Below are 26,355 nucleotides of genomic sequence, written 5' to 3' on the forward strand. Positions count from 1 at the left end.
GGGCTTTATTTGTTCTTCTTTTTCTAGTTCTATTAGATGTAGTTTAAGATTATTTATTTGAGATTTTTCTTGTTTGTTGAGGTGAGCCTGTATTGCCATAAACTTCCCTCTTAGCACCACTTTTGCTGCATCTCATAAGAGTTGCTATGTTGTGTTTTCATTTTTATTTGCTTCCAGGTATTTTTTTATTTCTCTTTTGATTTCTTCATTGATCCAGTGGTTGTTTGGTAGCATGTTGTTAAATCTCCACATTTGTGACTCCCAGCTTTTTTCTTATAGTGGATTTCTAGTTTCATAGCTTTGTTGTTGGAAAAGATGTTTGATATCATTTCAGTCTTCTTAAATTTTTTGAGGCTTGCCTTGTTTCCCAACATGTGATCTATCTTTGAGAATGTTCGACGTGCACTTGAAAAGAATGTGTATTCTGTTGTTTTGGGATGGAGTATTCTATATATATCTATTAAGTCCATCTGGTGTAGTGTTTCATTTAAGTCCACTGTTTCCTTGTTGACTTTCTGTCTGGATGATCTATCCATTGATGAAAGTGGGGCGTTGAGGTTCCCTACTATTATTGTGGTGTTGTCAGTTTCTCCCTTTAGGTCTGTTAATAGTTGCTGTATATACTTTAATGCTCCTGTGTTAGATGCATATATATTCATAAGGGTTATTTCCTCTGGGTGGAATGTCCCTTTTATCATTATAGCCAACATTCTTTCTGAATTCTCATATTAATTATAATAGTTTGTTGATTGCATTGGGTTTTTTGTGTAGATGATCAGTCTCGTCTGCAAATATTGACAGTTTTATCTCTTTCTGCCAGTTCTTATGCCTTTTATCTTTTTCATGACATGTTAACAATGTCTGTTGTCTGGCCAGCCCCCTAGTCTGCAGGGGGGCAGCAGCGGTGGGAGTGGGTTTCCTGGTGCATGAGTTTTATCCTAAAAGGATTGCATCTGAAATTCCTCCATCAAGTGTGATGGTTTTTGGTATAGGTTCTGATATGTGGTCTTTATCAAATTAAGACAATTTCCTTCTATTCCTGTTTTTCAAGGATTTTTTAATCATAAATAAATATTAAACTTTATCAAGTGCTAATCTTTATCTGTAAGATAATCCTATAATTTTTCTCTTTTACTCTATTACTATATTGATAGATTTTCTGATAGTGAATTATCCTTGAATTCCTGTGCTAAACTTCCTTGATCATTCTGTTATTTTTTACTACATTATTGGATTGGGTTAGCTATTTTTTAATTTAGGATTTTCCATCTTTATTCTTTGATGAATTACTTTTCTTATCATGTCTTTATCTGGTTTTAGAAGCAAAATTATATTAGCTTCATAAAATGTTAGGCAGCTTTCCCTTTTTCTGATTTTCTGGAACAACCTGTATAAGTTATCTAATCCTTCAAAGCTTAGTACCAGTCCTGGTACTGGTTTGGGGGTGCCTGGGAACATCTTTGGTTACCATTTCAATTTCTTACGTGATTATTGACCTACTCAAATATACTGTTTGTGTCTTTTTATTCATGAGGTCATTTTAAAATTGAGTATTAATTTTTTTTACTTTCTAGCCAACGACATTTAATTAAATTTTGTATGTATGTCTCAATATATATATGGTTTTAAATGCTTATATATAGAGATGTTTTCAGGTAGCTGTTAAAGAGCCTTTTTCAATTGAATATTTGAGAGGAGCCATAAGTCTGGATATTGTGGCAAAGTTGATCAGGTGTTTTTTTGTTAACTCTTATAACTTAAACTTATTAAATTTCCTTCCAGTAGATGAACCGGATGCCCGAAGCTGGCTAGAACAGCATGTGGTCCGTCAGTACTGGACAGCCCGGTCCTCGAGGTTCCCTCATAGTTTACATTTGCACTCCAATCTAGCAGCCGTCTGGTAAGAAGCTAAATTTTTCATTTAATGTGTTGATAGAAGAAACTTTGATGGTTTACTATTTAGTTTTGATGTGCAATTTAAATCGAGTACTTCCCTGAAATTTAAACTTGTTTTTTTTTTAACAATTCTAATTGAACACTGGATTTAATTATTTAAATATTATTTTTAGAATGAAATTATTTAATTATAATCTGTCTTTTGAGCTGTTATTTTCAAAGTGAATGGATTGGTATATATTAGGCCATTTATTTGATTTCGATTTTAGTGCGTTTATTGCAAAAAATAGATACTCTTTTCCCAAAAACAACAATACATAGTTTGAAACATTTGCCTAAATCAGCAATAAACATAATAATAGGAGTTGCTCTTAAAGTGCTTCTTTGAGAGTATTTCAGTGGACTTGTGAAAATGAACATGGGAGAGCATTTAAAGCATAATGTTATGTTTATTTGCTTATTGACTACTGGTTAAATTACCACTAAGTTGCATATATTCTTTGAGACAAGTAATTTTACTTAATGAGAAACCTTTTCATTGACATTTGATGTTTGTTCTCTAATAGGGACCAACACTTGTATAGCAGTGACCCGTTATATGTTCCAGATGACAGAGTTTTTGTTACTGAGACTCAGGTTATTCGGGAAACTTTATGGTAAGATCTATACACCTAATTAATCATCTAGAAGACTTTACTACTGAGAAGCAGAATTTTGGTTTTTTAATGAAAAGTGTTCAGGAGTTTTTCACATGCAAACTAGAAACAGGCCGTTAGGTATGAACTGAAAACTATTCCCAGTGCGCACCTAAACTTGGATTGGGAGGCCCAAACTTCGGGTGCAACCATGGAGATTGTAACGTTTTGATTTATTTACTTCTTTTCCATTTTAAATAACTAAGTATATGATTTAATTAGATTAGACCATCATTTTTTTAATATCTGAGTGCAAAGCAGGGTTCCTGGTTTGCTGCTTCCTGCTTGTAATAGACAGCATATTAATGAGAGTTAGCCTGTGCTTCGTACCTGGAAACCAGGAATCTAAGAATTTAGATTATGTTCGCACAGAAATGAAAATGAGAAATGCAGCATGTAGTGCTGTTACTACTGAGATTTCCAGGTTCTGATCCTCTCTGCCATAAAGTGTAATATTGGCATTCTTGAAAATGGGAAGGGGCCAGCCCCGTGGCGTAGCGGTTAAGTGCGCGCGCTCTGCTGCTGGTGGCCCGGGTTCGAGTCCGGGGTGTGCACCGATGCACTGCTTGTCAGGCCACGCTTTGGTGGCGTCCCACGTAAAGTGGAGGAAGATGGGCACAGATGTTAGCTCAGGGCCAGTCTTCCTCAGCAAAAAGAGGAGGATTGGCATGGATGTTAGCTCAGGGCTGATCTTCCTCACAAGAAAAAGAAAAAAGAAAAGAAAATGGGAAGATCTGTTTGGACCATCACATATGGGAGGAGATGCTTGGACACACTGTTTTGGCCTTGTCTCTAAGATGATATAGAAATATTTTGTCTTAAGGTATTCAGATAAAAAGATTCATGTCTTCTGTTCTCTAATTATCTGACCTCTTTGCCTCCCCTGCTTCTGAATCTTTCCTTAAAATGTCTTAGGCATTACTGTAGTGAATATTTTTCTAGACTTTTAAAGTACATTCATCATTTTTTCATTTCAGGTTACTTTCAGGAGTAAAAAAGCTCTTTATATTTCAGTTGATAGATGGGAAGATAACTGTGAGAAACAATATTATAGTAACTCATTTGACACATGTAAGTTATTTGTATTTATTGTAGTTATAATTAAATAAGAGGATTTATTTTATAAATATAATGGTGGTTATATAACTATAGACCATTTTGCAATATTAAAATTAACTGCTAAATATATTTAAGATCCAAAAGGCAAAATTAAGTTGTGCATCTTTACAGTACTTAGAGAATTCTTTAATATTGTTTGTGATGTTCATGTTTAGTTTTGATTTGTGTTTATTTTTATTTCTGTCATTCTGTATTGGGAAAGTATATATACTGTAATGTTTTGCCTGTAGTACATTTATCTTATATGTGTTTTAAAAAGTATAAGCCACATTTCTGTATTCTGTAGAAATTAATGCTTAACACTATTTCCTTTGAATACAAAACTAAGTATTTGTTTTATTACTTTGTCTTCTTCTAAGCATACTGTTTAAAACAGTCACAAAAAAAATATTTTACAGTGAGGGGATATGAATTTGAATGCTTCCAGGAGACTGACTTAAGTAACTGCCCTTTGCTTCTCTTGTAGAGCTGTTTACGTTCAGTGCTGGAACAAATAGCCGCGTATGGCCAGGTTGTGTTTCGACTCCAGGAGTTCATCGATGAAGTCATGGGGCACAGCTCTGAAAGCGTGTTACCTGGGAATGGTTCCGTTCCTAAGAAGTCGACTGAAGCTCCCTTTAGGACATACCAGGCTTTCATGTGGGCCCTGTACAAATACTTCATTAGTTTTAAAGAGGAACTCACAGAAATTGAGAAGTGTATCATCAATAATGGTATTTAAATGTTTTTCGCTTTTACTCATAAGATGCATAACTTGTATTTTGAATGCCATTTAGGTTATTAATTGATATAAGGTTTGAAAATTACATGGCAAATGAGTAATTCTTATGACTACATTCATTTTTTTAATTATTTTAAATTTATATTTTTAAGCCATTCATATCTCTAAAAATCCAAACAGTACAAAAAGATTTACAGTGAAAATTCTTCCTCCTGCACCAGTTCCCCAGCCCAGAGGCAACCAAGTCATCAGTTTGTTCTGCATCCGTCCAGAAATAACTTAGACTTATACAAGCAATGCATATTCATATATGCATGCCTAGTAGTCTATTAACTGCTCTCGTCAAACTGTTTTCTGATTTAAATTTTGAGGATTATACCATACAAGTATGTAAAGAGCCTCCTCATTATTTTTTACAAGTTGGGTGTTTGTTGTATGGGTATACCATAGACCACTCTCCTTTCGATGGACAGTTAGGTTGTTTGTGATCTCTTGCTGTTGTCAACAGTGCTGCAGTGGTAAGACATGTAAGTAATTGTACGTGTGTACAGCAAGTTATCCTATTGCATAAATTCTTAACAGTGGACTTGCTAGGTCAAAGAGTATGTGATGACATGTATGATTTTGATAAATTTTGCTGCATTGTTCTCCACAGAAGTGCAGATAAATGACTTTACGTCTTGCCAGGAATGTATATGAAGACCTGTTTCCTCATGCTCTTGCCCATATTGTGTTATCAAACTTTGTGGTCTCCACCAGTGTGATAAGTGTAAAATGGTAACCCAATGTAGGTTTTTTTCTCCCTTAACTGTTATTTACAACTACTGCAAAAAATAGTACAAAAAAGTCCCATGTTGCTATCACCCAACTTCCCCCAAGTTGGGTGATACCTTATATAATTATAGTACATTATCAAAACTGGAAGTTGGCATTGGCATAATATGTTAACTAGTCTGCAGACCTGACATGGGTTTCACCAGTTTTGCAGGTGTGTGGTTTTTTGGGGGAGGGGAGTGATATCTTTGTGTATAGTTCTGTGACGTTTTATCACATGTGGATGCGTATAGCCACCTCCATGTTCAGGATTCAGAGCTGTGCCGTCCTGATGAAGGAACTGGCTCTTGTCACCTCTTTTTAATAACCACCCCCCACAAACAGTAGCCCCTTGTAGTCTGTTTTTTATTTGCCTATGTAGTTTTAATTTGCATTCTTTTATTATAAGTGAGGTTGAGTGTCTTTCTATATGTTTAAGAATCACTTATATTTCCTTTTCTGTGAACTGTCAGTTCATTTATACATTATTTTTCCCCTGAGTTGTCCTTTCGTTCTTTAGGGAGTTCTTTCTTTAGGGTAATTAGTTCCTTGTGATATGAGATTAAAACCTACCACCCTCCAGTTTGCCATGCCTTTCTATTAGTGGGTTAGCATTTATATCACATTTTGAATGCAGATATTTTTCCTTGCTAATGAGTTTAATTTCTTGGCATTTGCAGATACTACAGTAACTCTTGCAATAGTGGTAGACAAGTTGTCACCCCGACTGGCTCAGCTCAAGGTTCTACACAAAGTGTTTAGTACTGGAGTAGCAGAAGTTCCACCTGACACTCGAAATGTTGTTCGGGCATCTCACCTGCTCAACACACTGTACAAGGCCATTCTGGAATATGACAATGTTGGAGAAGCCTCTGAGCAAACCGTATGTGGGACCCTTGTCTAGTCTAAAATATGTGACTCTTCTCGCTCAGCCAAAGGAGTGGTGGAAAGCCTTTCATAGCTCTTTGTAAAAGTGATGCTTAAATCATGGTGTGTCAGACAGTTGTTCAGAGTTTTTAAATTAGCTTCTAAATTCGAGGCTGCAGGAAACTGGCTTTTCAGCTATAATTTCCAAGATCACCAGAAGGATGAGGCAAGGACAAAGCAAAACATAAAAGCAAGATGTGAAAAATACCTAGCTGACTTATATAGATATTTGCAATAACTCCTTCTTAAATAAAAATACAAATCTATTATACGAGGTGTCTAGAGTAGTCAAATTCATATGAACAAAGTAGAATGGTAGTTACAATGGCAGTGGGGAGAGGAGAAAAGGGGAGATATTTAATGTATACAGAGTTTCAGTTTTGCAGCATGAAAAAGTTCTGGAAGTCATTTTTTACAACAATGTGAATACACTTAACACTACTAAACTGTACACTTAAAAATGTTTAAGGTAGTATATTTTATGTTACGTATTTTTTTACCACAATTTAAAAAAATACCAACCTAACTAGAATCTGTAATCTAGAAAGCTGCAGGTTTTTTTGGTACCTATTTTAGGTGTGTTTCCCAGTTTGTTGGTGTAACTGTTTCTCACCATTTAGGTACTGCACTTTAATATAAAGAAGGTTGATTTCTTTCAGCTATGCATTTTTTTCCTGTTGGGAACTACAGTGGAATGAAATCATTTCCTCATTCTTCATGGACATTTTGCTAGTAGCGCTATTTAGATAGGGGTAACGATATCCTGGTTTAGACTGCCCAGGGTAGAACTGTTGTCCCTGGTTAACTTTCACTTCAAGAGGGTTCTGGTATGGACTACAGACAATGTGGTTAGCTCATATTTAGGTGAGTTTTTCATAAGGATTTTATAGCATGTTTTAGATTTTTAATTTATTACCTTGTTTCAAAAAACCCTTTAAAAGGTGTTTCAAAAATGTTCAAACCTCGTTTTGTCCAGAGATGAGAGAGATCTGAGTGACCTGTGCATGCTCTCTCGCAGGTCTCCCTGCTCTTCTCTCTCTGGGTGGAGACAGTGCGGCCCTACCTGCAGACCGTCGACGAGTGGATTGCACACGGGCATCTATGCGACTGCGCCAAGGAGTTCATCATCCAGAGGTGTGGGCCAGCGACACACAGTGCAGGAGGCACACTGGGCCCTGGTTTTACCCCTTTTTCTCTCACAGGGAGATTGTGCACTTTCAGTAGTTTCTGGTGGTACTGAGGGAGAGCGGTTCAAATGGCAGAGCTGTGTGGCCACCATACGCAGGTTCTATTGCATTTTTATAGAAGACGTCAGGTACCAGCCACAAATTGTCTTTTTCCAAGTTTCATGTCAGTTTACAGCTTTGCTTAGCAAATTATATTTTTGAATGACAGTGTGTTTATGGTGGGCTGGTCTGGTAAAAGGTGCACTGCTCCCCATAAAATGAATTTAGGTGATATCAAATGGCTTCAACTATTCCCATTATAAATTATCAATATGATAAAAGATATGAATGAAAATAGTACAGAATATGCCTCTAATGTATTTGTTTCTCCAAAATAGATACTCTTTTTTCCCTTCTTAGTATAATATTTAATAAAACAGTTAAGGAAAAATCTTAATCCACTTATGATTCCCCTTCAGTTAATTGATTGTTCTGAACAGAATCATAGAAACTGCAATATAGAACTGTTTGCACTCTCTTACTTAACTCAGTTTTAAGTTGTGCACTCTGTTTAGATGTAGGTTTTTATTGAGAGCGATCCATTTAACTCAAGGATAACTTTAAGTCCTTAGAGCTCTGGAAAGGTAACCCTGTTTACCCAGTGCTCATATAATTGAGCTGGCCTCTCAACTAAATCTTGCGTCTGTCATTATATCCTGTTTCATCTATCTCACATGAGAATTTTTGTAAAAAGGGGATTCTGAGTGTTCTTAGAGAGTGATAAGTGGCCATCGTTTTGTTGTTAACAACTGCTCAGTTAAGAATCTGTGTGGGGAGGCGCTGGCCCCGTGGTGTAGTGGGTAAGTCCAGCGCACTCCACCTCGGTGGCCAGGGTTTGTGGGTTAGGATCCCAGGTGCAGACCTACACCACTTGTTAAGCCATGCTGTGGCAGCGACCCACATATAGAATAGAGGAAGATTGGCACAAATATTAGCTCTGGGTGAATCTTCCTCAGGGCAAAAAAAAAAAAGCAGAGAATCTGTGGGTAAAAAGATGTGGAAGTCTGGAGATTACTTTCATAGGAGAAGGCAAATGGATAAACTTTTATTCTGCCTCCAAAGAAGACCAAATTAATTGTTTTGTTTAATTCCAATTTGGGAAACTTACTACTTAGTTAAATTTTACATATGTCATTCAGAGTATTTATCTGCTTTTCTATGTTAAACTGAAGTCAGATAAAACCCCTGCCCATTTTGTCTGAAGATTGCTTTGTTTTACTAATAATTGATATTACTGTATTTTGGAATGTCTGGACAACATTCCTAAGCTAGAACAGATATACTGTTGTTTTTAAGGAAAAAAAGTTAAAGTTTCAAATTCTTTTGCATCTCTATAGAAACAAAAATGTTCCAGTAAATCACAGAGACTTTTGGTATGCAACTTATACACTATACAGTGTGTCGGAAAAGACAGAAAATGAAGAAAAAATGAGTGATAACGCCAGTGCAAGTTCTGGCAGTGACCAGGGGCCCTCCAGCAGGCAGCACACCATGGTGTCCTTCCTCAAACCTGTCCTTAAGCAGATCATAATGGCTGGCAAGTCGATGCAGCTGCTGAAGAACCTGCAGTGTGCGGAGAGCACCACGTGCCAGGCCACAGCCAGAGGTAGTGAGTCCCTTCCTCATGTGTCTCCATCAGGCTTGGGGCCACTGCTCTCTCTTCACTATCATCATCCTGAGATACATCATTATTTTTTAGTTTGAAAATTATCAAAACCTTTTATTTTAATGGAAACTATCACCATGATCAAATCAGTAGATCATGCTGCTCCTGATTAAAAAAAGATTGTCCTCATTGGAAACTTTCAGCACTAAGTTTGAAAGGCAGTGATGTAAGTTCCACATGCATTTTCCTTACTCTTGATTCCTTAGGACTGGTCCTTTAAAAAATAATTTTCTGGCATTTCTTAATGCAGTACAGCATTTAGCTGTTGAGGGCCATGAACCCTGGCAGATAGGAATTTGTTGATGAGCAGTTCAGACTTGAACATAGATTTTGAGAAAATCTTGATATAATTTCTGGTCTTTTTTGTTGCAATTTAAGCAATATATTTAAAGTTTTATCAACTGACTAAAAAGATGAGAGAGAGATGTGACCTTAGTTGTTTTGTTTGTGAATCACCTTAATGTTACATTAATCATTTTGTATTATTGTATCTACTTTAAATAATATTTTCACTTTATGGAATATTTCTTTTTTGACCAAGTAATAAAATGTAGTGAGCTTTCCAGGGCCACTGTCAGAAGTGTTTTTTCCAGTGAAATTATGATTCCTGTTAGTCTGATCATAGTGCTATTCAGTACGGTGGTAACTTAACTTTCCAGCATCCTGCTTAGGATATTACTCTGTTCAGAAAAAATTAGCTTGTACTTTGACTATTTAACCATGAACTTTGCAGTTGTGTAACAGAGGATGTAAAATGTTTAGTTGTGCTATACTAAACGTAAAGGTAAGGAAACAGGGATAGACCCTCATAGGCCAAGGGGAAAAGACCACGCCATATTAAGATAAAATTACTTAATATAGTTTAATGTTATTAGTTCACCTTGCATATTTCTTTCTGTTTCAGATGCAGAAAGAAAAAGCTTGTACACCCTCTTTCTGGAATCTGTACAGTCGCGTCTTCGACACGGGGAAGATCCCACTGCACAAGTCCTCGCTGAGCAGCAGGCGACCAAAGAGAACCTAATTAAGATGCAGTCCATAGCTGAAAGGCATCTGGAACTGGATGACGTTCATGATCCACTGCTGGCAATTAACTTTGCAAGGTGATGCACACTTGCAAGATTTTCCATGATCGAAATGGCAGAATCTGTGCCATGTTTAGTAACTGTTTATTCCTGCCAGGTAGGGCTTCCCAGCCTTAAAAATAAAAACCGTTGTAGCCTATCCTTCCTAAGGAATGAAATAAAAGAAGATATTGTTTTCACTTATTTCAGATGTATAATTTGTCCTCCTTGTTGTTTGTGCAAGTCCACAGACTATCTATCGTGTGCGCGATGCCCAGGGGGAGTGCTGTCGCTGATACAGGAGATGCTCAGGAAAAGCTGGGTCACAGGCAGGCCTCAGACACACACATTGAGTCAGACCCTCCCCCTGCTTAAAATGCATCTTGGCCCTTATGTACTTTTAGCCCAATGAAATAAGTCATTAATACCTACACAAAGCCCTGTTGTCTGTTGGCCATCATTCACTGACGGTGGCCCTAATGGCTAGAAAGACCTACTCAGTACTTGACACAAAAGACAGAAGTGAAACAACTGGTTTACTTAAAGGACAATTTTGGGGGAAGAAAGTTTGTGTAATAGTTGGTAATTTTAAGACTAAAGGTAAAAACGGGACTCTGGAGTTTTGATTTAAGGGAATTTTGTTGAAAGCAATTCATAAAAAAATGGACTCACATTTTTATCTTAAAGATTGTATTTGGAACAGAGTGACTTTCACGAGAAGTTTGCTGGTGGAGATATATGTGTGGATAGATCATCGGAATCTGTGACGTGCCAGACTTTTGAGTTAACGCTGAGATCTTGCCTCTATCCTCATATTGACAAGCAGTATCTAGATTGCTGTGGAAACCTCATGCAAACTCTAAAAAAAGATTACAGGTATAAGGGAGTGGTTTAGCTTTGGAAGTAATCAGTAGTTTATTGTACTTCAAGAACAGTTGAAATTATTTTAAAACCTGCATTTCAAGTTAATTTTTATTGGAGTAGGAAATGGATATGCAATAAACAGTTTTCTTTTGAGAGACTCGATTAACCATCAATGTTTTCTTAACTGTTGTGAAATTTAATTCTTTGTTTTAATTGTTTAAATTGTGAAATTTAATTCTTTGTTTTAATTTCAGTTGTTTGTTTCTGAGACTCTATCCCAAAAGAAATAAAGAAAAAGCTTGTTGCACAAAAAATGTCCATCACAGAGTTTGCTATCAGAGGGGAAAACATGAAATTACTTAGTAATGGATGGCTGGTTCTTTAAATTATGGTGTATCCATATTAAAATATGGCATATCAGTATCATGTATGAACTTTTTAAAGTTTATACAAATTATGTTTATACAGAGTTGTAAAATGTTCTTAAATCTTAAAAAGCAGGATATGTAATATGGTAGGAACTATTTTTTTTTTTTTTTTGGTGAGGAGGATCAGCCCTGAGCTAACATCTGCCAATCCTCCTCTTTTTTTTTTGCTGAGGAAGACTGGCCCTGGGCTAACATCCATGCCCATCTTCCTCCACTTTATATGGGACGCCACCACAGCATGGCTTGTCAAGTGGTGCGTTGGTGCGGGCCCGGGATCCAAACCTGCGAACCCCGGGCCGCCGCAGCGGAACTCATGCACTTAACCGCTTGCACCACCGGGCCTGCCCCAGGAACTATATTTTTTTAAATGTGTAGAAAAAAGAATGGAAATTAATACCCCAAATATTAACAGGGGAAATTCACTATGAATGGTAGGATTTGGATTAACTTTTTTTTGTTACTCTTCTGTGACTTTGCCCAATTTTCTACAATGTTATAGAAAAATAATTTATTTCTTTCTGATTATTAAAGTAAAACACATACTATTTTTTTTATGAAAAATCTCTTTAAGAGGTGTTAGTATTTCTGATTTTAGTAAATGTAGAATGTAAATCTGTTTTCACTAAAAATGGTAGCATGCAAAATCTGGTACTGATGCAGAACCCTGTCTGATGAGCTTAAGATCTTTCTGTCACTTAGTTTTCTCTCCATTCAGGTTGGTCGAGTACTTGCAGGCGATGAGAAATTTTTTCTTAATGGAAGGTGGAGATACCATGTATGACTTCTACACATCAATTTTTGATAAAATAAGAGAAAAGGAAACCTGGCAGAATGTGTCATTTCTTAACGTCCAGCTCCAAGAAGCAGTAGGACAACGTTATCCTGAAGACAGTTCACGGTAAAATATGGGAGCCACCTTTTATTTCAAATATTATAAAATAATCCATGTGCCACAACTCTTCTATGAATTTTTATATTTATTATCTTATTTAATCCTCACATTAACCCTATGAATTTCACTAATATTATTTTACAAATTAGAAAACTGAGACAGCAGGTAGCTAAGTGACTTGCCCACTGAGCGAAAGCAGTTGATGAGATGAGACCATGCAGACTTTCAGAGTCTGACGGCCTCCCTCACGAGACTAGAGTCCGTGCCGGCCACTGGCTGTGGCACTGCCCTGCTCCACGTGCCTCGCCCTCCAGCCAGCTGCACGTAAGGACCTCCTTACACAGTAGTCTTAGGCAGCATTCCGAGACAGTGAGAGCAGAACCCTCAGGGCCTGCTGAGGCCTGAGCTCCAGGCCTCACAGACCCTCACCTCCACTCTCGGTTGGTCAGACCAAGTGACAGGCCAGCCCAGGTTCAGTGGTGGGAAATAGATTCCATCACTTAATGGGCAGAGTTGCATGTTTCCACGCTGTTATACAGGTTTCCCCCACTATCCAAAAGTAGACCTTTCCTGTGAAACCTTTCATAAGTCAAAATCGCGAGAAGTGAAGAAGCAATTACCGTTAATTTATATGGGAAAAAACGTTGAGTGTTCCAGACCCAAGAATAACCTACCAAAATAAATTGAGGTAAAGCACAGATGCTCACAGACACAGTTCAGAGCTCTGGCGGCTTGATGCTGAGTGTAGCTCCCAGGGAAGGAGCTTGGCGGCGCTGCCCTTGCTGTTCCTGGGGGGCACAGCCTCTGTAACGACTCACTGCAAAACAAGTGCTGAACGCTGTTTTTGCTTTTCGCCTTTTTTCATAAAAGCGAACATCCTCTTTGGATTTCTTTCACTTAGCAAAACCAGGTACTAATATAGGTTGTTCGTAAAAATTAAGTGGCATAAAGCTAACTTTTGGATCATGGGGGAAACCTGTATCAGCTTATCCCCGACATGGAGCTAACCAGCCGTTTCCTCACATCAATCTGCCTGCTGAGCGACTGGCCAGGGCTGGGGGTTGATGCCCCCACATCTCTGTGGAGCAGAGGCTCATCTTCCACACCGTTTAGCTGTCCTCTTTCCTGTTCCACATCCCTGCTCAGCTTCCTTTCTCGGCTACCTTAGTGGTCCTGCAAAAGTCGTCATGATAATACTTAGCATTCATTACATGCCATGTAAGGCATTCTCTCCCCTCAGCCATACCAGGTTACCAACAGTCTACTACTTAGTAGATTATTCCTTTTATTTCTATGTCATTCTTTTATTACTTTTAATCTTCCATAAGAGCAGAATTTTCATCGATTATGTGGTTAGTAAAAGGAGGGTAACTGCTGGATTCTTTTCATAATAAGAAATTGGTGCCCAGAAACCCCCAGAAGGAGCCAGGGATGGTTATGTTTTTCATTATCAGCAGAAACTCATGAATTTTGTTATATTTAATATATTTCAGTCTATTACAGTTATCCTTTTTTTTGTTGCTCAGACTGTACCATTTTTACCCAGAGGGAACCCCTTCACTTGACCCTAGTAGTCTCAGAGAGTGTCCCTGCTTTCAAGACTGGATGTCCAGGCTCATCCTGTGCCCTTCCTGCCTGGCCTGTGCGCCTCTCCCATGAGCACTGGTCCCGTCTGTTTGGTGGGTTAAAAAGCCCTCCATCTCGGTGCCAGAGTATTCCTCAGCACTGAACTGTTGCTACTTCTGGACTCTCTCCGTGGACGGAGCTAGGAAATAAGTAGAAAGAGAAAAATGAGTCATAAGCTCATATAGATATTTCCAATTTATATTAAAGATTACAGGATTTCACTTCTTTGATTTTCCTTTGTATCTCTTCCCTTGAGTGCTTACTAACACATTAACATACTTACTAGTTTTATTCCACAGTAAGTGGTAATAATTTTAAAAAAGTAACAATAAGAGCAACAAGCCCACTGAGAATTTAAAACATGCTTGTGATTGTTTTCCTGTACTTTCAAGTCATCAGAATCCTGTATTTCAAGGTCACTTGAAATAATTCTCCGTGTGATTATGCCACCAACTTGATATAGGGTCAAGTTCATTTGTTTTAGTTTCTTTTCTACTTTTAGAAATTGCTTTTTTTTTTCTTTTCTTGATTGAACTTTGTTTCTTAATTACGTAAGACAGTATATATTTCTTAAGTTAAAATCACTAGTACAGGGCCTGCTCCGTGGCTTAGCGGTTAAGTGCGTGCGCTCCGCTGCTGGTGGCCAGGGTTCGGATCCCACGCGCACACCGACACACCGCTTCTCCGGCCACGCTGAGACCGCATCCCACATACAGCAACTAGAAGGATGTGCAGCTATGACATACAACTATCTACTGGGGCTTTGGGGGGAGAAAATAAATAAATAAAATCTTTAACAACAACAACAAAAAAATCACTAGTACAAAGGTGCTTTTAGGGAGATATGCCTTGTATTCCTGTCCCTGCCCATTTTCTCCCCTCCCTATAGGTAACCATTTTTATTAGATTTGTTTTATCCTTCTGGTGTTTATTTTTTAGAACCAAAAACATATGTATGTGTATTCCTTTTCCTCATCACGTTACATGAAAAGTAGCGTGCAGGGCGTATTCTCCGACACCTGGTTTATTTTTCTTACATAACTGATATATCCCAGACCCACTCCATTTGCAGCTAGAGAGCTTGTCCTCAGTCCTTTACAGCTGACTGGCTTCCCACTGTGTTCTTTCAAACAGTTGTCCTGTTGGTGGACATTTGGGTTTCTATTCTTTTGCGGTGCAGGTATGCAATGACTAGTCTTACACATTTCACGCCGTGCTTTTGCCTGTATAACTTTGGAGTATATTCCTAGAATAGGATTGCCAGGTAAAAGGGTAATGCATGTGTAATTCTGCTAGCCGTTACCAAATTCCTCTTCATAAAGGCTGTGTCGTTTCTAATTCCTAACAACGTGTAGAGTGGCTTTCTGCACAGCCTCACCAACAGAATATGTTGTCAGACTTCTGGATTTTTGCCAGTCTAATGGTGAGAAATGGTATCTCACTGCAGTTTAATTTACGTCTTTCTAATTATGAGTGCACTGAGTCATCTTTCCACGGGTTTGTTTTGCATTTCTGTCAGTGTCAGGCTGCCGGTCTTCAGCCTCTCCATCTGTAGAAGCTGCGTTTCCCAATTTGACATTTGTCTTTTTATTCTGCTTGTGATACAGTTTTTGTTTTTGTTTTGTCATGTGGATGTTTCTCAGTTTTATAGTGTATCAATCTTTTCTCTTATTCTGGATTTTGAGTCATAGTTAAGAAAGTTTTACTCTCTTCCAAGTTTTAAAGAAATTCACTCATCTTTTCTTCTAGTGCTTGGATGGACTTTTTTACATTTAGATATTGATCCACTTGGAATTTATCCAGCTAAAAAACATGAGAAATAGATCCATTTTTATCTTTTTCCAAATGACTAGTTGGTTCCCATCATTTATTTCTTTTAATAAAAATCCATCTTTGTCCCATTTATTTGAGATGCCCCTTTATCATTAAATTTTCATATGTACTTGAATCTCTTTGTAGATTTTCCCATCCTGTTTCATTGTTCCATCTGTTTATTCATGTGCTGGTAGCATTCTTTTTAATAATAGGGTTTTCCTGGCCATTCTTGCTTATTTATTTTTCCAAATGTACATTATCATTAACTTGACAAGCTCCACCAAAACAAAAACCTTGATGGTATTTTTATTGAGATTGCATTCCATTCACAAATTAACTCAGGACAAATGAGCCACCCCCAGGGACCCTTTCTGCTATAGCTTCTGTGTGTTCTAGGTGCCTGTCTGTGCCCTCAGGTTCACAGAGTCCTGGCCCAGGAGTCTCCTCGGTTCCAGCGTCAAGGCCAACACTGTTCCCTTGCCCTCCCCAATGTCCCCTGCCTTACACCCCTCCCACGTCCCTGTTGCTCTTTCTGCAGCCTCCCTGCAGGCCCCTTGCCCTCCACCTGCCCTTGGCGTAGCTTCTCACTCTCCTGCCTCAGCACTCCTGCCTGGGGCACTTGTATTCCATGTTGATGGCTTCAGCGACCATTAATGACCTGTAAATCAGTACCTTTAGCCTAGGTGTCTGCACAGTCAGTACCTCATGACTGTACTCGAATGTCATGTATCCAAAACTGAGCTCATCGTCGTCTCATCCCAAACCACCCTTTGTTTCTTCTAGTCAGCACCACTGTTCATCCCGGTGCCCAAAGGCAGTCTGTGGCTCACCCTAGATGCCTTCCTCTCTCCTAGCTCCCACACATCCCTGGTTGCTCACTTCTGCCTCCTCGATAACGTTCTCCCTTACCTCTCAGTGCTCACTTGAGAGCTCCTCTCTGATGCCTCGCGACCCTCTCTGTGTCCCTCAGCGTCTCTGCCTTCCACTTGACCCCCACAGGGCCACCAGAGTGACTGCAATAAACCAGCAACTCCCACCACCACTCATACTCAGGCTCTCCGTTGGCACCTTATAACCAGAGGGACTGAGCTGCTTCTCATGAGAGAGAAAACTTTTTACTGTCTGGCTCATTTTCCCAGCCTCATTTCTTGTACACACACATACAGACACATCATGTTTTCTCTCCTACCACACTTTACATTTCAGGGATTCAGAATATTTCTGGTGTCCCCAAAAGCTGTACTCTCCCCCACAGGAGTCTTCACGTGTCCCACTTCCTCCAGTTACGTGCTCCCCCAGTTGCATGGCCTGGCAGTGATCTGCTCTCCTACAAAACTCTGCTCGGCCTGGCTTGCTGCAGCACCTGCATCTGCTCAGTGACAGGAGGGTGACTCTGCATGTTTGCTCTGGGCTGTGAGCCCCTGGAGGAGGAGAAGGAATCGACTTTCTTTCACCTACTTAGCACAGCGCCTGACAAGGTTTTCAGTAGGTGCCTACTGAGTACTTAGTGGATGCACATGTAACAGACTTATGAGCTAAAATCTGACTAGAACATGCCTGTGACATGGAATGAATAGGCTAATTCATAAATCACATGCCACTCTTTACATCTCTGGTTGTAAGGCTGACTCCCCGTCTCTGCCTTACACTTAGACCTTCCATGGTCTGCATCCAGGCGTCATCACTTGGTGCCTCTGTACCTGTGGGAGAGTTACGTAATTCCTCTGTCCCCTTACAGGACTACTCTGAGGGTAAATGAGGACACTTAAGTGCCACGTAGTGCCTGGCACAGGGACATTTCCAGGCACCACATTGGTTGCTTTCTTTGTATTGAGAGTCACATTCAAACCAGTGTTAGGAAAGCGTAGAAAAAGCAGACCCCATTCTCGTCGATGCACTTGCACGCACACACTCTCCAGGATGGGGAAAGCAGTCCCTCTCCACCACTCTCAGCAGAGAGTCCATCTTCTGAGCCTGTTGCCTGAATTTTACCAGAATTAAGCACCCAGCCTCTTACCGTTATACAATAGTCCCCCCTTATCTGCAGAGGATATGTTTCAAGAGCCCCAGTGGGTGCCTGAAACCACAGATAGTACTGAACCCTATATAAACTATTTTTTTTCCTATACATACATACCTATGATAAAGTTTAATTTATAAATTGGGCACAGGAAGAGATTAACAACAATAACTAAAAGAATAGAACAATTATAACATACTGTAATAAAAGTTGTGTGAATGTGGTCTCTCTCTCACCCATTTAATATTTTCGGACCACAGTTGACTGCAGGTGACTGAAACTGAGGACAGCAAAACTGTGGATAAAGGGAACTATAGTATCTTCTTCCCTGACTTCGTCTTTTTTTCCTAATTAATTTACCACACTTAAGTATCTCTTCTCTTTTGTAGCTAAACCCATTACTTAAAAACTTTGCCCCTCTTCCTTATTTCTAAAACCAAATTCCTATTCTGGAATATATGCTAGAAAATATGCCTTTATTGGAATATTTGCATTCCTTTTATGAAATACAATGTCTTTTTTGGAATATGGTGTAAATAAAATAAATGTTAAAATGCTAAAGGTTTTTTTAAAAGAGCATTTTTATATGAACATAGTACTTTCATAAACTAAAACTGAAATTTCTTTATCTAGTCTATCCATATCTTTTGAAAATGTTGACACAGCTAAGAAGAAACTCCCTGTTCATATTTTAGATGGTCTGACCCTGAGCTACAAGGTATGTTTTGATTCTCTTTGTAAGACTCTTGTTTTCTATTCGTGCAAGTAATAGGTTACTTTCTCCTCTCATTTTCTGTTTTGTTCTCATAGGTCCCATGGCCTGTGGACATTGTTATAAGTTTGGAATGTCAAAAAATTTATAATCAGGTGTTCCTTCTCTTATTGCAAATAAAGTGGGCCAAATATAGTCTGGATGTTTTACTCTTTGGTGGTAAGATTTGTTTTCAAGAGATAAATTATAATTTAATTTTAGCCTTGAAAAAAAGAGGTGGTGATCTTTGGTCATTTCTTGTGTATATGCAAGTGCCCAAATGACATGTATTTATAGCCACAGTTTTACAGACATCAGAATTCACTTCCCTGAATGAAATACCAGGAAATTATACTACAGTCAATCTGAAATACAATAACTTGATTAGGAATTTAGCCAGAAAAATATTCTTCATAGAATATGCAGAAATTTTTAATAACAAGTTAATGGGACTTTGCATTTACATTTTAATGACAGTGATAATCAAAGTGATGTGGGGACCTTTTCACTGCTTCACCTTCCAGACACACTGGAGGTGAGTCCCTGCTGCACACCGGGCTGAATGCCCTTTGCAGGGTGGACTGTGCCGTGTGCGCGTGGGGTTTGAGTAGATGCTCTTCCCACACTCTCTGCTCTTTCAACCTTTTACAGAACTGGCTAGTACTGCTGAGAAACCACAACTTAAAGAAGAACTTTTATGTGAACAAGACACAGCTGCTAGGTTTGGACCACAAAAGGAACCAGTAAGACAGCAGATTCATCGTATGTTCCTCTTAAGGGTGAAGCTCATGCACTTTGTGAACAGCTTACACAACTACATCATGACCAGGGTTCGTGTCTGTCCGTCTGCCGAAGTTCTGTCACCCTGTATACAGCTCATCATAGAGAGTTACTTCTGGTATATTTATAAATACAAAGGAGCCCACAAAATACTTGTAGACTATAAATGTGAAGAGAGCACATACAAAACATTTGATCATAAAATAACATGGCAGCAGGGGGAATTTTTTTTAAACATGCCAGAGCACATGTGTCCTGAGACTGCTGCCCCTCCTGTCCAGTGAGCCCTTGGGACGGGCACTTCCAGAGCTCCTCTTTTGGAATTGCCTTCAGAACTTGCCGCATAGTTCTTTAAATTTCATTAGTGGTGACAGAGCTGTCCCTGGAAAATGGCTTCAGTTTTTAGTAACAGCCAGAATCTGTCAGGCTAGTGTAGTATGTAAGGATGAAGATACAGCCAGACTATATACTTTTTTTCTTAAGAAGCAACTCATTACAAAGTAAATGAAACTACTTTTCATATACATCTTAAAACCAGATCTAGAAGGAAGTCTGGAAGAGGAGTTCAGATATTTGAACAGTAGCAGTATTATTGGAGGCTAGTACTCATCTGAGGTTTAAAATGGTTGCTAAAAAAACCTCATTTGCTGTCATTCTGGCATATAAGTTCTGAAACCTATCTTGTTTGGATGAAGTGAGCCTTCGAAGCCTTTGTTTTAGACATGGCGCATAAAGCAGAGGTACTTTCTGCTTCCCAGGCGTTAGTGGCCTTCAGAGGGCCAGCCCTAAGCCTTTAATAGTTGAGAGTAAATGGTAGGAGTTTAAGTATTTGTTTAATTTGTTTTTTGTTTTCTATTTGCAATGTATCTGTGCTCCTTTTAAAGAAAGACCAATATACAAACAGTGGAACTTACGAAAATGTATAAATTTGGGACGGCCTCGTGGCTTAGTGGTTAAGTGCACGCACTCCGCTACTGGCGGCCCGGCTTCGGATCCCGGGCGCGCACCAACACACCGCTTCTCCAGCCATGCTGAGGCCGCGTCCCACATACAGCAACTAGAAGGATGTGCAGCTATGACATACAACTATCTACTGGGGCTTTGCGGGGAAAAAAAAAAAGGAGGAGGATTGGCAATAGATGTTAGCTCAGAGCCGGTCTTCCTCAGCAAAAAGAGAAGGATTAGCATGGATGTTAGCTCAGGGCTGATCTTCTTCACACACACACAAAAAAAAGTATAAATTCAATTTAACTGGTAATTTGTTTTTAAAAAGTCAGTATGGTTTGATGTATTTGCCCCTCCCTGCCAGGAACAGTCTGTTAGTTCAAAGTGAGGCATTTATTCGCTGTGAAGGAGGTGTCCTAAAAGACTGGCCCCACCATTATTCTAGGATAAGAATGTCAGCCTTTAAAGAACGTACTTTATAAACTCTACAGATGAAATTATTGAAGGAGGAATTTGAGAGGAGTAGAAGAGGTTGGTAAAAAGTTTTGTGTCTTGCCTAGAAGTCCTCAAAGAAGAAGTCTGCTGATTAAACTTTTCATCTTTCTCTTCCAAGATTCTTCACAGTACAGGGCTGGAGTTTCAACATCAAGTCGAGGAAGCCAAGGATTTAGATCAGTTGATTAAAATTCACTATAGATATTTGTCAACCATCCATGACCGATGTTTGCTGAGAGAAAAGGTACATGAGATGTCTCTCTGCTTTGGAATTGTATACTTATTAAGCTTCTTTTTTGCAGAATATTCTTTAAGGAAGAACCAGATCAAATGAGGTTATAAATTTGTGCCATATTACCAGAAATTATATCTGAGAGAAACAGATGAGAACCATACTGTGACAGTCTGCACCCACCCTGCACTGCACTTGGATCAATTGGAAAATTGTATCTGCAGCTGTGGAATAATAGTGCTTTAGTCAGGAAGTGCATCCAGCTTAGTCTGAATACATAGGATTAAATCATTTTACAGCCATCGGACTTACTAGCTCCATTTCAGTGGTGAATTTAAATGGCCATCCCAGGAAATCGTTGCTTGCTCTATTTGTCAGACGCTGCTGCTAATACTGCCTACCTATATTGCAGGTGCAGTAGATGTGTGGCCCAATTCCAAGTGCACTCTGTTCAGAGCCTCGCACCCTTCCTTATTACGTAGAAGGCAGTCATTGCAGTGATGAGGTTTTTCTGTGACTCATTTAAATTACATAAAAGTGTTGGTGTCAGTGTCCAAGCATAGTTACAGAGCCATGGCTTTGCTCTCCAGGTCAGCTTCGTGAAGGAAGCCATCATGAAGGTGTTGAACTTGGCTCTCATGTTTGCGGAGGGCTGGCAGGCGGGCCTGGGGGCTTGGCGGTAAGTATGTGGCCTGTGGAACCTCTGTGTTGTGACCATTTCAGCTTTCTTTTTAACTGGCTTCATTCTAGGAGCCTTTTTTTCCATCTTGGCAATACATCACATATCACTTATATTCAGGGAAAGAACTGAAAAATCACATTTATTCATCTAAACTAGACTGCATCAAGAATTGTGCGATTCTTTTCTGACTGGTAAAACAATGAAAATCTGACGTCTTTTAATTATGACAAGGAAATATTCTTAGATTACATTCATGTTTTGTTTTATAAATTTTGTTAAATTTTTATTATGAACACCTTCAAACATAGACAGAGGTAGAGAGAACAGCAAACAAACCCCGGGTGCCTATCACCCCTCTTCAGCACTTACCAGCAGCCTTTCTCTTCTGTGTTCACCGCCCACACCCACATACTTGCTGAATTATTTTAAAGCAAATTCTCCATATCATGCTAGATTATAGTCCAAAGTTGTACTTTACTTTTAGAGTGTTTATTCTCACCTGTCACATAGAAAGGCAGGTGCCCTGCAGTCAGCGGATAGGTGAGAAGGAGCTTGCTCTTCTCTCTAGAGCACCATCCTCTACTGTTAGCTTGAATGTGCAGCTCAGTAGTTTGTCCCTGTCCTATTTATAAAATCAGTGCAATGATAATGCTGCTATTACTTCCCTGAAATAAAAGTGCAAGCCTGGGTGACTGGCTGTGGCAATAATAGCTTGTTCTTAGTCTGTGTTAGTGAGGAAGTGAGAGTTCATTATAGTGCAAATTTAATTTAAAATCTTCACCTATGGCTGTATCAAAATACTCTGAATGAAGAAACTAAGACAGTAGGTAAAATTCATAATTGCGGGGATGAAAATAGAATTGCATTTTGCCATCTCAAAGTGTGTAAAACATTTTTCTCTGTCCATGTCTCTATGGGGTGGAGGATAAAGTAACAACACTGCTGCATATAGTTTGCTAAAATTGAACTGCTTCAGTTTCTTCAACAAGTAAATTGTAAGAGAAAAGCAGGCGATGAGGAGGACTTAGGCATAACAACCATCACAATTTATGGAAATTAATTGATCTTGATTCAGACTTAAAGAAGAGAAGTGAAAAATTGCAAAAGCGGTGTGAAATTTGAACAGATTATTTGATGATACTAAAAAATCATTGTTAAATATTTTTAAGCAAATGGCATTGTGGCTTTGTTTTAAAAAAAGTCTTTATCTTTAATGTGTACACACTGAAATATTTATGAGTGAAATGCTGTGATATCTCATTTGCTTTTTTTTTTGTAATATTTTTTCGCTTTTTTTATTTTATTTATTTTTCTTATTTTTTTTATTGCGGTAACATTGGTTTATAACATTATATAAATTTCAGGTGTACATCATTATATTTCGATTTCTGTGCAGATTATATCATGTTCACCACTCAAAGACTAATTACAACCCATCACCACACACATGCCTAATCACCCCTTTCGCCCTTCTCCCTCCCCCCTTCCCCTCTGGTAACCGCCAATCCAGTCTCTGTCTCTCTGTGTTTGTTTGTTGTTGTTTTTATCTTCTACTTATGAGTGAGATCATACAGTATTTGACTTTCTCCCTCTGACTTATTTCGCTTAGCATAATACCCTCAGTGTCCATCCATGTTGTCACAAATGGCTGGATTTCATCGTTTCTTATGGCTGAGTAGTATTCCATTGTGTATATATACCACATCTTCTTTATCCATTCGTCCCTTGATGGGCACTTAGGTTGCTTTCAAGTCTTGGCTATTGTGAATAATGCTGCAATGAACCCAGGGGTGCATGTATCCTTACACATTGGTGTTTTCATGTTCTTTGGATAAATACCAGCAGTGGAATAGCTGGATCGTATGATAGTTCTAGTCTTAATTTTTTGAGGAATCTCCATGCTGTTTTCCATAGTGGCTGCACCAGTTTGCACTCCCACCAGCAGTGTATGAGAGTTCCCTTCTCTCCACGTCATCTCCAACACTTGTTGTTTCCTGTCTTGTTAATTATAGCCATTCTGATGGGCGTGAGGTGATATCTCATTGTAGTTTTGGTTTGCATTTCCCTGATAATTATAATGATGTTGAACATCTTTTCATGTGCCTGTTGGCCATCTGTGTATCTTCTTTGGAAAAATGTCTGTTCAGATCTTTTGCCCCTTTTTTAGTTGCATTGCTTGTTTTTTTGTTGTGGAGATGTATGAGTTCTTTATATATTTCAGATATTAACCCCTTATCAGATATATGGTTTGCAAATATCTTCTCCCAATTGTTAGGTTGTCTTTTCTTTTTATTGATGGTTTCCTTCACTGTGCAGAAGCTTTTTAGTTTAGTTTCTAAATGTGGTGGGGCTGGGGTGTACGTAGGGCTGCCCAGGGGTGCATGACTGCTGAGCCTGAGTGTGGGCATGTGAAAGTCCACTGAGTAGTTGTCTCTTGTGTATGTTTGATTTCCCATAATAAAAAGTTTTTTAATAATTTTAAAATTTAGGGTTTTATATCTTTAATGTGTTCTTTATTTCAAAAAGAAGATATACTTGTGAAAAGTAAAAACATAGACATATGTAATGGAAAAGGGAATATCCCAGTCATCCTAGCTCCAGGACTCAGTGCTGTCCTGAAGCAGCAGTTTTCTATCCTGATGAACCTCTCCTTCAGACTCTTGGCAAGTTTTTATTTTAAAGTAGGGCAGGAAATTTTATATTTTACTTTATAATCTTTAGACTTAGGATTCTAAATAATTAAATTGAAGTACATTTGACATTACTCCAAAGGTATTTTGCAGCCTACCTATTGACCCCTAATGCACTTCTTAAATTGCAATTTACTTTCTTTCCTAGAATGGAATCTATAGAGAAAATGGAGTCTGATTTTAAAAACTGCCATATGTTTCTTGTAACCATTTTAAACAAAGCCGTCTGTAGAGGATCCTTTCCCCATCGTGAGTACACCCTGTTAAAATATTACCGCTTTTATATTTTCTTGTAGCTAAGTCTACGTGTTATTGTTTTGGTACTGATCTCATGAAGAATTAGAATTTTTCACCATTTCGAACCTGGAAGGTCCCTCAGCAGTTGTGCCGTGCTTTGAACTGTGTTTTCAGAATAGCAGTGGGACAAGTGAATATCAGATGTAAGACACTGAGACTAAAGGTCTTGCTGTCTGGCGTGTCAGTTGTTACCAGTGGGTTTCTAGAACTGTTGCTGAATAAAGCAGATGGCAGAACAGGTTTCAGTCGCACTTTACTATCATGTGTAACCTTTGTAACGATTCCTTTTCAAAAGATAGGGTGGTTTTTTGGCAATTTAAAAACTCCCAAGGCTGCCTCTTGCAAAGGAAACGCAAGCCTGACAGTTTAGAACACAGTGTGTGACGCAGGCAGAGTCTGTAGGGTGAGTCACAGGGAGAAGAGAGCTGTTTAATCTGCAGAAACAAAGAGCTAAATAGTATCTCTTTGTACATCTTTTTCTTGGAAAAGTATGCAGGGTTAATCTTTTCCATATTTCTGCATATTCAAATTGTGATATATTGATTAAGAGTAGCTGAACATTTTTAAAAATGTTGTTAGAAATGTGTTAGAGGAAGCATTGATGCATTTGTCCATTTTTGCATTGGGTGATTGTTATGCAAGTAGATTCCGTTCATAGGTTAGAACATGGCATTCTGTTATGAACTGACCAGTATGATTTCATGACATGTGGGACCAATGTAATTTGTTCAATGAATCGCCCAGATTTTTTGTTTTCAAAATTAAAATGATCTGAAATAGAAATAAATCATACTTTTTCAGTTTGTGCTTCATAAATAAAGATTATTATCTGTATTATACATTAAAAATAATCAGCATTTTAATTAGAAATAGAAAAGTCTTTAAATACTTTCAGTTCTGAATTTATTAAAGCCTTATTCAGACATTTTAAACTTATTTTTTTAACCTTATTTTTATTTTTCCCACAGTGGAATCTCTAGCACTGTCACTCATGGCTGGCATGGAACAGAGTTAAATATCTTCAATGTAATAAATACCTCAGATTTAATCTTCATACATATATATGTCCACCACGTGCAGGTGAGAAGTGGAAATCATGTGTATAAAATTGTATTAATAATGCAAAGTGTATATAGGCTGTTTACACTTATATTTCCTACTGTAAGCGCTAGATTTATGGTATTGATAATGTGAATTATATCATTTTTGAAAATGTAATTATTGATATTAAAAATAAAGCACTTTAAATTCTTTTCTTCTCTTTTTGCTTGGTCACAGAAGTTTTTGATATAGAATTTTACATGCTGTGTACCCTAAAGGTTTGTCTTAGATTTGGCTGTGTGAAAAACGTTTTTGTTTTTGTTTTTCTTTTTTTCGGTGAGGAAGAGTAGCCCTGAGCTAGCAGCTGTTGCCAGTCCTCCTCTTTTTGCTGAGGAAGATTGGCCCTGGGCTAACGTCTGTGCCCACCCTCCTCCACATTATATGTGGGATGCCACCACAGCGTGGCTTGATAAGCGGTGCATAGGTCTGTGCCCGGGATCCGAACCTGCAAACCCTGGGCCACCAAAGCAGAGTGTGCAAACTTAACCGCTACACCACTGGGCTGGCCCCTGAAAAATGTATTTTTATGTGCCTGGGAAGTTCCAAAATGGAAAATAGCTTCAATCAATATCAATAAATGTAAAAGCCAACTTTACTTAGGGCCAACATT

At 38.5% G+C, this 26,355-nt stretch overlaps 1 protein-coding gene across 5 annotated transcripts in view; it reads left to right on the forward strand.

Annotated features, from left to right (window-relative positions):
- TUBGCP5 (tubulin gamma complex component 5) overlaps positions 1 to 25,895 on the forward strand; it is a 49,781-nt gene extending 23,886 nt beyond the window's left edge. Inside the window, exons 7-23 of one of the 5 annotated variants that reach the window (XM_058542220.1) lie at positions 1,783 to 1,900; positions 2,463 to 2,552; positions 3,569 to 3,662; positions 4,177 to 4,423; positions 5,925 to 6,127; positions 7,190 to 7,305; positions 8,735 to 9,003; positions 9,968 to 10,166; positions 10,815 to 11,003; positions 12,135 to 12,317; positions 18,406 to 18,490; positions 18,583 to 18,703; positions 19,175 to 19,353; positions 20,862 to 20,987; positions 21,566 to 21,654; positions 24,496 to 24,596; positions 25,613 to 25,895. In XM_058542220.1, coding sequence (XP_058398203.1) covers positions 1,783 to 1,900; positions 2,463 to 2,552; positions 3,569 to 3,662; positions 4,177 to 4,423; positions 5,925 to 6,127; positions 7,190 to 7,305; positions 8,735 to 9,003; positions 9,968 to 10,166; positions 10,815 to 11,003; positions 12,135 to 12,317; positions 18,406 to 18,490; positions 18,583 to 18,703; positions 19,175 to 19,353; positions 20,862 to 20,987; positions 21,566 to 21,654; positions 24,496 to 24,596; positions 25,613 to 25,659 — 2,456 coding nt within the window. In that variant the 3' untranslated portion in view covers positions 25,660 to 25,895. Of the gene's footprint in view, positions 1 to 1,782; positions 1,901 to 2,462; positions 2,553 to 3,568; positions 3,663 to 4,176; positions 4,424 to 5,924; positions 6,128 to 7,189; positions 7,306 to 8,734; positions 9,004 to 9,967; positions 10,167 to 10,814; positions 11,004 to 12,134; positions 12,318 to 18,405; positions 18,491 to 18,582; positions 18,704 to 19,174; positions 19,354 to 20,861; positions 20,988 to 21,565; positions 21,655 to 24,495; positions 24,597 to 25,612 lie in introns of those variants that run through there. The other 4 variants (XM_058542222.1, XM_058542221.1, XR_009220091.1 and 1 more) reach the window with 4 other exon arrangements.
- The last annotated feature ends 460 nt before the right edge of the window (positions 25,896 to 26,355 follow it).

The sequence above is a fragment of the Diceros bicornis genome, chromosome 5, assembly GCF_020826845.1.
Source record: "Diceros bicornis minor isolate mBicDic1 chromosome 5, mDicBic1.mat.cur, whole genome shotgun sequence".
NCBI classification, from domain to species: domain Eukaryota; kingdom Metazoa; phylum Chordata; class Mammalia; order Perissodactyla; family Rhinocerotidae; genus Diceros; species Diceros bicornis.